Source organism: Crocodylus porosus, unplaced genomic scaffold, assembly GCF_001723895.1.
Source record: "Crocodylus porosus isolate Cpor-Errol unplaced genomic scaffold, CroPor_comp1, whole genome shotgun sequence".
NCBI classification, from domain to species: Eukaryota; Metazoa; Chordata; order Crocodylia; family Crocodylidae; genus Crocodylus; species Crocodylus porosus.
Genome location: NW_017728918.1, coordinates 99,605,900 through 99,621,139, shown reverse-complemented (window position 1 = coordinate 99,621,139; position 15,240 = coordinate 99,605,900). Strand labels below are relative to the sequence as shown.

General features: G+C 40.2%; 1 protein-coding gene across 1 annotated transcript in view; it reads left to right on the top strand.

Moving 5' to 3' along the window:
- Positions 1-15,240, top strand: part of TRDN (triadin) — a 195,353-nt gene that overhangs the window by 161,056 nt on the left and 19,057 nt on the right. The window contains exons 13-15 of the mRNA XM_019538202.1: positions 8,709-8,744; positions 9,909-9,971; positions 13,521-13,583. Of these exons, the coding sequence (XP_019393747.1) occupies positions 8,709-8,744; positions 9,909-9,971; positions 13,521-13,583 (162 nt within the window). The remainder of the gene's footprint in view (positions 1-8,708; positions 8,745-9,908; positions 9,972-13,520; positions 13,584-15,240) is intronic.

The window sequence follows — 15,240 nt, the reverse complement described above, 5'->3', positions numbered from 1 at the left end:
CTGACTTCCTGCCCTTTGGGCAGGGGGCTGGACTCGATGATCTCCCGAGGTCCCTTCCAGCCCTAATGTCTATGAAATCTATGAAAGTATCTAAATTACTGAATCAGTACAAAATTTTACAATTTCCTTGATTTATAGAAGAGTCTGAATCTGGTATAAATCAATGATCTGTTGTCTATGCACCATTTATTGGCTATCTTTTTTTTAGTGTTGTGTATTACATCATTTTTGCCTCTGTGCAGCAAAAACATTTTAAGCCAAATGAATTTGAATGAAAACCAACATTTCAAGATACAACTCAAAGACTTCCAAAGCAGAATTTAGTTTTGTTTAAAAAAAAAAATCTACATTTTTGGTTTTTCAATCCAATTGGGATGGAAAAGTATCTTCAAACCAGCTCTAATCTGGACACACAGATTGGATAGAGGAAAAACAGATCTGTGTCATTCTTGGAAATACAGTAATGCATTAAAATGCATTTTAACCTACATTTCAACAGGAATCCATTAGGAACATCTAGTAATCTTTAGCAGGATATTGTGTGTAAATATCCTTTACTAAATAAATGGAAAAAGAAAAATAACACACGTTTGGAGATTTTACAGAATATAAACTAGTTCTTTTACTAAAAGTGGACTCTAAATCCCCATGAGTCTATAATAAAGACAGCAAAACCCTAGAGATAATATGAACAAGGTTTCAAAGCAATATGCTTATTGATTTAGATTATAAGTTTTGGCTACATACTCTAAAAATGTAGCTATGATGAAGAAAAGCCTAAGTCTTCACTGTTTCAGAAAGCCCTTGACATTTTAGTTAATGAAATGAGGCACTTCTATACTACTTTTATTTTACTGATAAGTTGAAAAAATTAACTAATCACTGGAAATAACTTACTGAAATTTAGAACAGTGGTTTTAAACACCCACAGGCACCCATGTGTGTGTGTGTTGAAATCTGCCTAATTTGAGGATATGAACACACATTCGTATGTGCATCCTGATGAGTACTCTCTGCCCCTGCTCTGAACAGCCAGAATTAAGTCATGACTCTGAAATAAAACTTTTGTCTTCATCCTTCTTTCTCATTACAAGATGTGAGTTTTATTCTGGGGCATGTGTGTGTGTGTTTATGCTTCAGTTAGGCAGAGTTTAACATTATAATTATTTACGTTCCAATCAGCATAATGGAGGTATTAAATGGGAGAAACCCTGCCAAAATTCACCCAACAAAACAAATAAATTTACATTTACAAATAAATATGAAAAGTATACATTTTCTTCAAGTCGTTAACAATAACATCCATGTTAAAAAATGAAAAAAATCAGCTAGGTAAATATATGTTGGGCTTGGAGATGCAATTAGTTCATATTTCTTGGGAGGAAAAAGAGTAGCACCCTTGCAGAAAGAGAATTAATCAAGGCCTCCCATTTCTTTATAGGTTTGGGTAGGAACCCCGGACATTCCTTGTCAAATGTATTCACCCTTTGAGGTGCCATGACCCCCCATTACCCTCCAAGTATATGTTCAGTATTTGTTATGGACATTGACTCACCTACCTGGCTCTTAACCCTAATGAGTAGGATTTTGAGCTATAAAAGGTGAATTCTGAGCCAATCAGTACTAGCTGATTAAAAGTGTACTTTATGATCCTTTCCCAAGAGGCCAACACACACAAAGTAACTGCTTTTTGTCAATGTATTCACCACCTCTGAACCCTGGTGACCACTGTCCAATTGGTGGGGCTGTGATCCGATACATGGCTGAGGTTAGCATGCTGTCTATCATTTTCTCCTTTGTGGGGAAAGCTTCATTAAACTGGTATTTGTACTCCTTTACTCCCCGCTGTGTTGTTTAGTGAGGGGAGCATATGGCCCCATGTTATTAACAAACAGTTTCTGTGCTTAATTCAACAGAGCCATGAAGTGGGAAGGCTATAATCACCCCAGGAGGAAATCACAAACACTTATGTGGGTCACATGAAAGTACTAGGAATTTCAGACAGGATAGTGCTACTTGCATACTTTCCACAGATCTAGCAAATGTTTTCATGCAGTTTATCTCTAAAGCTGCCAAATAATGTTTCATATTGAGATGTGAATGCAGAAAACTAAATTCACAAGGCAAGATTTAGCTACATAGTTTCACAAGGACTTCAGGTTGCTCTGTCATGAGTGCTATGTGTGCTTTATTATTCTTTTGCTTCTCATTTTGAGAAAAAAATTACATAGTGCAAATCTGCTAAAGTGAAAAAGCCAGGCTTCAAACAGATTTTTAGTGATCACTGTTTTTAATTTTGCTCTGACATAACCATGTAAGTCAAAAAGGACTTACATATAAGAAGTAGCAATTCTGAGAACTTACTGGTAAATCAATAAGAGGTAGATTTTCCTGACCTTTATAGACTTTCTAGTAAGTTGGCCAAGCCAATACAGAATTATTCCCTACAAAGGACATAATTGGACCAAAAGGACAAACCTGTTTAAAAAATGCCTTCCAAGAAGACATTTTCAGGTCAATTTTAACCCAAGATTTCGGTTTCATTAAAAAAAAAACCAAAACAAGCTTCTATGAAACCTAGGGCTAATAGAAATGTTTCCATGAATTTTCTTTGAATTCCCCTATAATGTTTGCAACCAAATCACTGCAGGGCTGTATTAATGCATGTGAAATTGATGAGCCTGAAGAGTGAAACTGACTACTCTAATTTCATTCTCCATGCTAAGACAAATGCAAAAATCTAAGAAATGACAAAGGAGCAAAAATGGAAATAATGTTTTAACATTTAATGAAATTCTGGCCCCATAATGGCAACATTTTCATTGAGTTCTAAGGATAGTGTTCCAGTCTCAAGTTAAAACAAACAAAGAAATAATCTGTTCCTAAAAGATAAGAAAGTATGGTTTTAAATATAAGGTATGCATAACACAAGAACATAATTTCACCCATTGAGCCAAACTCAAATGATATTTTCCTTGCAGATGGAAAAACAAAATTAACTTTAAAAAAAATTATTTGGTGTTCCCTTTTTTCCTTTGCATTTCTGCTCTCCCTTATTTCTGTAACAATCAGAATCAGTTAGCCAGAGAGATTGTTGCAGTATTTCACAAAACCAGACAATATCAAAAGTCTCTCATAAAAGCTCTTCTCCCAGGAATTCCTGACATCGAGGGTTTTGATAAGTGCAGATAAGCTTTGTATAAGCATCTGAACTTTAGGAGGCTTATCTGAACCGAACCATCTCCAAACCTTTTGACATTTATACCTCTAGTTACATTTTTCTTCTGCACATTCCTCTCTGCACAACTCTATATCAATGGTACTGTTTTGGCACTGTTCTTACCTCCTCCTCTTAGAAGTCATGGATGAGTAGAAAAATCTTTTTTTCAGAATCAGCATGAATGGAGCATTTATGGAGGATATGGATAAGAGACTCTTAACAGCATTTTCCACCTTCCGACAGACCAGAGCACTTATGTAACACCATGCCACCTAACTGAAATGCATTCCTAAATTTAGATCTTCCCAGCATTGACACAGAAACATGTTGTTTTTACACCTAAGCCTAGTTTGCAGTGGTATGTTTTTACGTATTAATAACACTGTTACCTCCCCATTCCTAGTAAGAAATATTTGACATCACAGGTAGAGAACATGAGGAGGTGAAGAAGCAGACGAAGGGTTTTCAACCCCAAATACATTTTTTGTTTGTTTGCATTAATTCAATTTCTTCCTTTTCCCCTAAACTCCTTTGTCTCCTTCCCTCCAAAATTAATCCAATAAAGTCTTGAATTTTGCTTTAGTTTAGAACTGTCACCTTGGTATTAATCTGATTCCCAGTAATTTATTCCTTGTGAAATATTTTAGCTTTTTTTTCTTTTTTGAGGGTTTCCTGTTTCCTCATGCACTTGAGAGTAGCTCTGTATTGACATCCACAAAGGTGTTATTGTTCTTCTTAAAAGTCTCCTCTGTTATGATGTATGGAAAAACTTGACAATGCTTAGTCTACCAGAGCAAAAAGCCCTGGTTGACAAATATTGTCTCCTTTCAGTCACTGTCTATATGCCCTATTATCTCTTGCCTTATACTTAGGGCCAGATCCTTTACCACCTAATAGACACCTATTTGCAATCTTACTCCATGGTGCTGGCATTCTAGAAAAGCAGTTAATATATAAAGTCTGTGACACTTCCACCTCTTTGCTGCCTTTTGTGACTCAGTATTTAAGACTAAGCTGATAATATTTTGCGAAAGCAGATACCTTAAAGGATTTTCAGGGACTACAGATAGGACCTTAGGGTGCCTATACACATGAAGGGCAGGCATTTCCAAAGGTGCTGTAATTTTTGTGCTTTACTTAACATGCTTTAAGTACAGAGCCTTAAAATTTAATAGATGTTCCATGGTTTGGTACAAGTTTCATGCCTTGTAATTCTGTAGAGTAAAAGGCAGGGGGTGCTGAATGCCACACAATGCAGCTAATTATCACTTTGAAAAGCTCCAGTTGAATACATGTACAATAAAAGTGGACGAGGTAGCGTGAAATCCCCTACCTCAGTTTTCCTTACATTTAAAACACATACAATGAGGTTTCATTAAGGCAGCTTCCACGTTTTAAAAAACATTCTGAAGTCATCCACATACATTAAGTGAAGGCTTTAAGATGCTTTAAATGGTGAAAATCATCACATGCTTTTGGTACCCTTAGATCATAAGCTCTTTGGAGCAAAGTATATTATAAAAATGTGCCATGTACTCTACTGTACCTAAAAAATATGGATCAGCATGAATGGAGCATTTATGGAGGATATGGATAAGAGACTCTTTACAGCATTTTCTCAGGTTTTTTAACCTGAGGATTTCTGTAGAAGAAAGTGAAATGATAGAAGAAGCTGTGAGTGATGTCAGGCTGAAAAGTCAATAGGTGGTACAACTCAGATCTTACAGCAGTGAGCTTGTTTGTAGTAAAGGAACATGGGGAACCGGATAACTGAACTGGAAAAGATAAATTTGTAATAGACACTGAGGGCTTTATAGGGCCCAAAGATCTTCGTCTCATCAATATGATGCATTCTTTGGAAAGCAAGTGGCCAGCCCAGTTGGATGACAGTTTGGAGAAATCTTACAGGAAGAAGGGAAACTCTTACCAGAGTTAAGAGACCTGAAACAGACAAACCACATCATAATCCATGCTGCTAAGAAAGTTCTTTTTACTATCAGAAATATTGAAAGAGAGGCTGAGTAGGTTCATTACTCTGGGAAACTCATATGAAGTAGAAGCGACCAAATGGGTATAGGTGATTACTGAAGAAAAAAATGATGAAACCCTTGATTTATGTATAAAAATCAAAGCATTAAATAAATTAACATTTTCTGCTATGGATGTATCAGCAGGGTTCTAGCAGGTTTTCTAACACTTCTTTATAGATGTTCAACACCTGCTTTGGAAGAAACTGTTTCCACAGCATCTGTTTGGTTTATGTTTAGCATGTGAAGCCTTTCACAGGGAAATACAACAAATATCTGCTGGTATGAAGGATACCAGGATTCACGCAAATGACATTTTGATCTGGGGAAAACCATTAGCAGAAGATGAACAAGAACTCTTGGCAGCCCCACAGACAAGAAGAGTTGCTGGGCTAAAGCTAAGCTAACAAAAATGTTAGTTTTATGTAACAGAAATAACATAACTAAGAGAGTAAGTAACATAGAAAAATGAATAGGTAAACTGTAAAACTGAAATCATCACAAGCATGTTTGGCCCTGCAGACAAGCATTCTTGGAAATGTTGAACTATTGAAAGAAATTTGTTCTTGTTCTAATAACTCAAAACAGAAACTTGAGAATACTACTGTGAAGAGATATGACATGGGACATGAGATACTCTGGCAGTGAGCACAATAGTAAATTAACTGATGCATCATATACATTTTTTGGAAGTCTATTTAAAATGGTGTGGGCAAAACTGGAAACTACTGGCTTGTGTGTCATGGGTATTAACAAACTTGAATGGTAATATAAATAGAAAAAACATTTAGCCTTTCCAGATGTGTATGTAAAGATTTAATATATATATGTATATATGTACTTCTTGGAGGCAAATATTAGCTGCCACTTATTGCCATTGCCAGATAGGTCTTGGCAACTTCTCCTTGATAATACAGCAATTCCTTCCCTACCTTCCCCCCCCCCCAAACACACACATGCACATACACACCGCCCCCAAATACTAATATTTTATTTTCAAATCTGGCAGAGCTTTGGTGGCTATAGATGTACTTCTTAGTGTACTGACAGAAGTGTGTAGGAACAAAATCCAGAGCCAGTCATTTTACATGGATTTTTTTTCTTTTTATCAAGCTCTACTCTCAGATGACATGTGGACTATGATTGCCAGGGTAATGCCTTCTGATAAGAACCTATGGCAAATGATTAAGGCCATTATCATAGTGTGACTGGGATGGGACATTCTCAAGCTATCATCAGCTTAGGTGCGATCTGTCAATTCTAGATGGGATTTTATTTAAAAGCAAAAAAATTCTCCGAGAAATTACAGGAAGTCAGAATAAAAAGGACTGTACCAATGCAACATGCACCATCACCTTTAGATATTTGTTAAATAGAAAACTGAGCACTAAAATGCCTGTAATGTTAGGAGTTCATATCAAAGGCACTGGAGATTTGCAGAAAGAAAAAGAAACAAACCTAAAGAAAAATCTCAATATGTGTTAGGGTCCTAGACTCTGAACTCCTGGGAACCTATCTAGCTGTACTTTTAACCTCTGCTTTTGTGCAAGGCAAACTCTTTTAGGAGCATAAACATGAATCAGCATAGTTATCCAGTGGAAATCAGTGCTCACAAATATCAGTAATATCACATGAGGTTTGCCCCACAGTCTTATAAACTTGTCATCCTTCTCAGACATTCAGATGGGAGAGATACAAGGGCCATTGTGTTCACCATTTTGCCTGAGAGAGGTCTTAACAGGTTATGAAAAATGAGTCCCAAGACATAGCCAGAACAAATATACTCACCAGCTTATGACAAGGCTAGAGTGATAGTTCAAATGAGAATTTAAAGTCCAAGCAGCAGTAGAAATCATGTTAGAGCTCAACTAAACGTTGTCAGTGAGTTCAGTTAGTAGGCTGGTTATAAGTGTTTGGAATTCTCTATTACATACATTGTGTTAATGGCTGTTGTTATTAAGCTCTGGCTGGGAAAGGAAGAGGCAACATTAGTGAGTCAATGAAGTGGCTTACTTTCATAGACAAGAAGTGTTTTGGGTAAGGGCTGAAGGAGCTTGTAGTCTGCTATGTAGTTGAAACCTTTGTTACTGAACAAAGATAACTTTTTTTAGAGACCTTAACACGGAAGTGGTGTTTGGACGTCAAATCCACAGATATCACTAAATGTTGCAGGTCTGATTAGTTCTCTTTTTGCACTGATTGCCCTTGGGAAGAGTGAATGAAGCATTAATAAGAGACTTTCCAATTCTGCCTGATGTTTTGTGTTGACGAACCTGATTTGTAGCAATACAATGTCATCTTACAAAGGCCATGCTTGCCATTATTTCTTGATGTTCTGCCTGTATTCGGTACCAGAATGTTTATTTTAATTCTTGAAAACATTCTGTACTTTCAAACTGAGCATCACTCATTTAGATAGCAAGCAAAATCTTGAGATCCTAAGCAGCAATCCACAGGCTTAGTTTTCTCAGCTGATGATTCCCACTTACCCATTATTTAGAGCAGCTGAGGCTGGAACTAATGAAGAAACAGCTCCAGGGTACAACTGGGCATATGACCAAGCATGAACATTCCTGTGCTTGTAATTTTGATGTTATGGATACTTACTTTTCCTGAAATTATGCCTTTAGTTCCCTTAGCACAAAACATTTGAAATTTAAGGCTACACACAGACATTTCAAAACCTGAGGTGGAATCAATCTAAGTTACGAGGTTTTCTGTAAGTGGTGTAGTTTAGATTGGTGAACACACATTCGTTCTTTGGTTGTTGGGGGGAAGGGGAAGAGGAGAATCCTAGACTGGGTTCTGTCATTTTTAAACCAGTCTATATTGCTAAACTTCTGTTTTGTTACGGGTATTGGCTGGTTTCTGATCACTTACAGCGGTAAAAGTGTCATGCCTGTACCTAGCCTAAGGGCCTGATAAAGAAACACATTTATTCTTAAGCACATGAAAAACTGATTTGAAACCAATGGTCCACCTTAAACTTAGTAATATGCCTAGTGCTTTGATGGACAAGGGACTAAATGGAGGACACCTGATGAACAAACAAATGGGCAAAATATTCTTAAAAAAATAAGAACGGGTTTTCCCTTCTATCATCATGATAAAAACAGAAAAGAAACAAGCTAAATACATTTATTTAAAAAGTAATAAAGCTGCAAACATCAAATCATGGATTTATTATAGCTGTCAGAAAACGTTGGAACCAGTTTGCTTCAGCAAGATTCCTTCATGTTAGCAAATCAGTCCTGCTGCTATGTGCAATATACTTTTACTTATGGAGCCAGTGTCTGAAAAGCCTGGAGTTGATCACTTTAAAAAAATGTCTAGTTTTCTACCAAGTACATATGTATCTTTGTTTGGTTTTAATTCTTGAAAACATGCGGTTCTGTATTTTAATGAACTTTTTCATTCCCTATTTTAAAGACCGCTCTTTTTGTATATATTTTCTCATGCAGAAGAAAAGCCTATTGTGATAGCTAAGGAAGTGAAAAGTAAGTAACTTAATTTTTCTTTTCTCCTGATGTTAATTTATGCAAGGGCTAATAGCATATTTGTTGCCTGGAGCTACTAATTTCAGAAAAGATTCCCATACCCGGCAACAATTTTCATGTAGAGCAAGATCTCTTACTTTATGACTCATGATAGTTTGTATGTGCTATTCTGTACAATTATACAGGCTGGCTTCATGTACATACTTATAAGACCAAAGAGTCACAAAGTGAAAGCTGGAATTCTCCCAACTCAGCTGATACCTCAGTCTAAACTGCATGACCTGAAGGAGCAAAGACAGATGTCTGTGAGGCGGGGCACAACGAGCATCTAGATTTGCCTTTATTTTACAAGATTCTTCTGGAGATTCATTTCCTAATGAACAACAGAAGGGAGTTCATGAACAATGATTTCTTAATGTCTCATATTAAGTTCTGTTTTGCTAATTAATAACACTCATGCAATAACTTATGAAATTGCAGCATTTCAGAGGTACAGAAAAAAATCATTTTCCACTGTTGCACAATGAATCTACAAAGCAGAAACAAAATGCATTCAAAAGACTAGAGTCAAGCTTTTTAATAGACAGTGGCTTAACTGCAATTCCGCATGAATAACAGATGTCCTATAATGACAGTTTTAAAGGTCCAATTCATAAAAATGTTATAGAGGTATATTATTTATTCAGGCTTTTCATGGGATTCTGCACCTATTCCTCTTGCAAGTTTTGCTTTCATTGGAGACAGGTTTTACAGGGGAAGCACTAACTCAGAACAGATGCAGGGCTACTGTATTACTGTAATAAAATCTTAGTTATACCAGGTTAATGGGTATAATTTATTGAATAAGTGCCTACATCTTAAATAATTATCTGGTGCTCACAGTGGCTCCATTTCTATCCTTACCTTTCCATGCAGCCTCTGAAGTATAAGTTTTCTGTTTAAGAGACTGAAAATAAGCTCCTTAATAAGCTGATTGGTTCAAACTTCGTACTATAGTTATAAAACATGTTTAAGTTGACATATTTTTGCACCTGTGCAGTATTTTTGCCATATGGCTGTCCAAGGATTGGACCCTATTTGAATATTGGCACTTACTGCTTTATTAAGAAAAAACATTTTTAGTAAAATTTATGGATTCAACTCATTTTCTTTTTTTTTTCTTAGAAACTGAAGAAGAAAAGAGAGTAATACATGAAAGGAGAGTTATTCCTGAAACAAAAAAGAAAGGTATGGAACTGGAAAATGTATTAAAGATGATCCAGCTCTCATTTCAAGTCAATGGCCCAAAAAATCATGAATACAGTGTTGGCAGATCAAATCTTAAGTGCATAATACCATATTGCTATTCTATTACATAGTCCTCCCTTGCCTCTTTCAGAGCAGAGTTCCATATTTTTACTACTGTTTTAGTGTTTGGTATCAAATTTTTAAAAGTCTTCCTGGATGACAAAGCAGAGAACAAATGCTAGCCATTGTGGTTTGCTCATTCTATTGTGAGGCTGTTCATGAACTCATTAAACAATTATAATAGTTCACTGTGATGTATCAGCACATGATTATATATTGCCATATATGAAAATGGGTGGGGAGATGGTTTTTTACTCTGCCTGACACTTTCAGCAGCATCAGTACCATGCAGTTTATTAGAATCTCAATTCAGATTTGTAATGACTATGTGCCAAAGACTTGGCACCCGTCAGAACAGAATTTTAGTCTATAAATTCCCAGTAAACATTTGAAATGCACTAAGGGTTTCCTTTTCATGAGGAAATATTTATGTCATTTATGATTCTATTAATGATTTCTTAGCCACTAGAAATTTAAACTAAAAGTTTCCACATCCATGCACTGATGATTCTTGCCTGGCCTTTGATGAATTAGAAAGGGTCCAAACTCTCCCAGTGGACGCTAATTCTCATTATCATGGCTAAGTACGGATATTCAAAATGCCTGAGCCTGATTTGATCCAGTTTTTCCTCACCACCCCACAGTGGCCAGTTTCCACCCCCCCCCAACGGGGCCTAATGCTGTGCCCTCCAGCCCTGAGCCCGGAGGCAGCCCTGCACAGAGCATCCCCCAGCCCTGTGGCAGGGGAAAAGGACGGGGAGAGTCCACTGTGACAGCCTGGCAGAGCCTGGGCAAAGGGAGCCAGGAGCAATGTGATCATACAGCTCCCATGGCCCCAGTCTGAGCTCCACCTCTGGCTGGGAAGGGCCCTGCCCCATGACCTGGTTCAGCCCAGTCCTACCATCCACCTGCCTTGCCTGGGGCTGTGGGGCTGAGCCGGGCTAGTGCACAGGCACTGCTGAGGGCAGATGCGGAGGGGCTGGGCTGAACTGGGCTGGGCTGTGGGGCAGGTGCCTTCCTAGTTGGCTGCAGCTAAGACTGGGGCCATGGGAGCTGTGCACCTAGATTGCTCCTGGTTCTCCATGCCCAGGCTAGGCTGGGCTGTCACAGAGCTGATGAATTAGTGCTGCACAGAGACAGCCTCCTGACCCATGGCAGGGGAGGATGAGAAGGAAGAGAGGCCTGCAGTGGCTCCCTGACAGCCTGGTCTGGCCTGGGTATGGGTAGCCAGGAGTGATCTGAGCACACAGCTCGTGCAGTCCCAGATGGCTGGGAAGGGTGCCCTTCTGTGACTGTCCTCAGCAGCACCTAGGGCTTGGCTCAGCCCTACAGCCCCAGCCCCAGCCCTAGGCAATGTGAACAGATGGCTGGGGCTAGGCTTGTGTTATTGAGCTGGGGTAAGCAGCGGCAGTGGCAGGACTGGGAAGGGTGGCTATGGGGTCTAAATGATGGTGGCATTGGAGGGTTATGGGGGGGCTATGGCCCCCCCAAAATTTTCCTTATCCCCCATAGTCACCCCTCTCAGCTCCACTGCTGGGAAGAGGCTTGCACTTCTGGAGCAGAGAGTACAGCCCAGGCTAGGGCTGCAGAGCATGCTGGGATGCTGGGGGACTCTGATTTAATTTAAACCAGGAAGGGGTCTGAGACAGAAGTTCCATAAATCAGTCTGACCTCAATCAGTTAAATCTGATACTACATTCAGCCAGATTTATCTTAAACTGGTTTTGGCTATTTTGAAACTGGTTTATATGCATTGAACTTTTCTTCTGTTACAGGATTATACCAGTTTCTGATCACTTAAACTGGTTTATGTGTAATTTCTGTCCCTGGCCCATGTGATTAGCTGAGGTCATTGTGGGATGCCTGGCATGGCTTTATGAGCACTCGCGGTACTCTGGTGTGGTGCCACAGGACTGAAATAGGGCCAACGTGGTTCCCATCTTCAAAAAAGGGAGGAAGGAGAACCCAGGAAACTATAGGCCAGTTAGTCTTACCTCGATTCTGGGTAAACTTTTTGAAAGAATTATCCTGGCACATCTCCATGAGGGGACAGCAGGGGAGGTTATGCTTAGGGCAACCAACATGGGTACATTAGAGGCAGGTCCTGTCAGACCAACCTGGTGACCTTCTGTGATCAGGTCACAGAATCCTTAGATGCAGGGGTAGCAGTGGATGTAGTCTTTCTGGACTTTAAGAAGGCCTTCAACACTGTCTCTCACCCCATTCTCATTAAAAAACTGGGGGACTGTGGTGTCGACATCTACACAGTCAAATGGGTCGCTAACTGGCTGGAGGGCCGCAGTCAGAGAGTGGTGGTGGATGGGTTATTATCAACCTGGAGGAATGTGGGCAGTGGCTCGGTCCTCGGGCCCGCAGTGTCCAATATCTTCATCAGTGACTTGGATTAGCGGGTAAAAAGCACCCTGTTCAAATTTGCTGATGACACTAAGATGTGGGGGGACGTGGGGACGCTAGAAGGGAGGAATAGGTTGCAGTCAGACTTAGACAGGTTATGGGGTGGGCAGATGAGAACAGGATGGGTTTCAACACTGACAAGTACAAGGTGATGCACCTGGGGAGGAAGAACCAGCAGCATACCTACACAGGCTAGGGAACTCCCTTCTTGTCAGTGCAGAGGCAGAAATGGATCTTAGTATCACTGTTGATGCCAAAATGAACATGGGCCGGCAGTGTGGGGATACGGTTAAGAAGGCCAACCGCACCTTGTCATGCATCCACAGATGAATCTCGAGCAGGTCCAAGGAGGTGATCCTCCCCCTCTATGTGACACTGGTCAAGCCGCAGCTGGAGTACTGCATCCAGTTCTGGGCGCTGCACTTCAAGAGGGATGTGGACAACATGGAGGGTCCAGAGAAGGGCCACTCACATGATCAGAGGCAGCAGGGCAGGCCCTATGAAGAGAGGCTACGGGACCTGAACCTGTTCAGCTTCCATGACAGAAGACTGAGGGGGGATCAAGTTGTTGTTTACAAACTAGTCAGAGGGGACCAGCAGGCATTGGGGGAGTCCCTGTTCCCCCGAGCACTACCAGGAGTGACTAGGAATAATGGTCACAAGCTGGCAGAAGGTAGATTCAGACTAGATATCAGGAGGCGCACTTCACTGTCAGGACGGCTAGGATCTGGAACCAACTGGCAAGCGAAGTGGTGCTGGCTCCTACCCTGGTGGTCTTTAAGAGGAAGCTAGATGTACACCTTGCTGGGGTCGTTTGACCCCAGTACTCTTTCCTGCCATGGCAGGGGGTCGGACTCGATGATCTGCTCTGTGTCTGGTTGTGTACAAGGGCCACACAGGAATCATTCTCAAAATCAAGTCACATTTTTCTTTGTGTGTCCATGAGAACTGCATATGTGGGTATGCACTTCTTAGTTCTAGTATATCAGATGACTTTCTTTAATTAAATCTTAGAAAAAGAAGAAAAAAAAGAGAAAGTTCCTGAGAAGCCAGCTGTTCTTGAAAAAAGAAAAGCAGGTAGGAAATGGAGATCTGTCTGTTTCCACAATAGACATCTGATTATTTAATATATGCATTTTCAGTTTTCAAATATTTAAAAAATGTGCATATGTAAATTATTATTATATCAGATTCCAAAGTGCTTTGTTTTGGGGTTTTTTCTCCCCAGGTCTTTGGATTCAGGATTTTGACAGAAGCAAATTTTCCCTGTCATACATAAAGTCATGCTGTAGCATAAATAACTTCACTCAGTGTATATAGTGTTCAGTACTGGTATGGCCTTGAATTCTGCAAGGACAGTTTTTCGTGTTCCAATAATTTTAGCTTCAAATTTTAGCTTCGAATACCTGATTCAGTGGCAGAAAATACATTGTTAGCTATTCTATTTCCTAGTACAGATTTTTCACCTGTACTAGAAAAAAAGACTAATATGTTCAAAAAGACCCTAGCAGAAGCACTCTAATTACTGCACTTAATTTTATTTTTCTCCCTTCCCCCCTACTGCCCCACCCCTGCTCAGTTCCTGGCATGGGAAAAAGATGATCCAGGCACTGTCACACTGTAGCTTCCGGCTGCTATTGCCAGGAGGTTTGGGTGGGGTGGGAGGTGATAATGGAGCCTCCCTCCTGCATAAACCTGGCCTGGTTCCTTGCCAATACCCCAGCCAGCAAGCTGTGGTGGGGGCCCTCACAGCAGGGGAGCTCCCTTTCCTTCTGTCTGAGCCTCCTGACAAAGGCAGCATGAAGGTGCAGTGTGGGGTGACCTGGCCCACCTTTTCACTGCACCAGAAACTGAGGCTGGGCAGCGAGTGTGTGGGGTGTGAAATGGAGCCTCTCTGCTGCATGGACTCCGCACAGCCCCAACCAATACCCAAGCCTAGAAGCTTGGCAGGGATCCATGTGGCAAACAGGCTCTGTTTCCATTCCCCCATGCCCCTCCCCACCCCCACCCAACCACACAAGGAGGAAACAGAGCCTTTTCTGTCTCCTATCTGTGACAACCCAAGGGTGGGATTGAGCTGGTGCTCACCCAGAGCAGATGAGTACAGGCTGAGGCTAGCCAGCTGGCCCCTGGGATGGCAGCAGAATGTGACCTACACTGAAGTGCAATAGATGTGGTACAGACATTCAAAAAAGTGCTCTAACCTAAGGTGCTTTAGTCTACTGTCACATCCATTGAGGGTTAACGTACTGTAGGATCTGACATTTTTAAAGCACTTTAAGTGCTATGAATGTCTGTTTTGTTATGGCTTTAAAGTGCTTGCAGTGCACTCAATGTACATTGAGTGTGACGTGTACCTAGCCGTAGGTGTTATGTTAGAAATTATATCAGCAAATATGTTCTAAGTAACCTGGTATTGAACATTACCTATTGTAGAGAAAGAGAGTTGCTTTTTTAAATGAGTCAGAACCAACAGTTGTGTTGTGACTACACTAAAATGTATAATCATTTTAATTAACGTCATTTAGTTAATTAACATGTATTCAACACAATTCACTTTCAAGTGTAGACAAATCACAAGTGTAGACAACTGCACTCACAGTTCTTTGCCAGATTGATCTCAAGTCCACTGAAATAAATTAAAGAGGAAGTATGGTTCAGTGGTTAGGCATTAACCTAGGATATGAGCAACCCAAGTTCAATTTTCTGTTCTGTCACAGACATGTGTAAAATC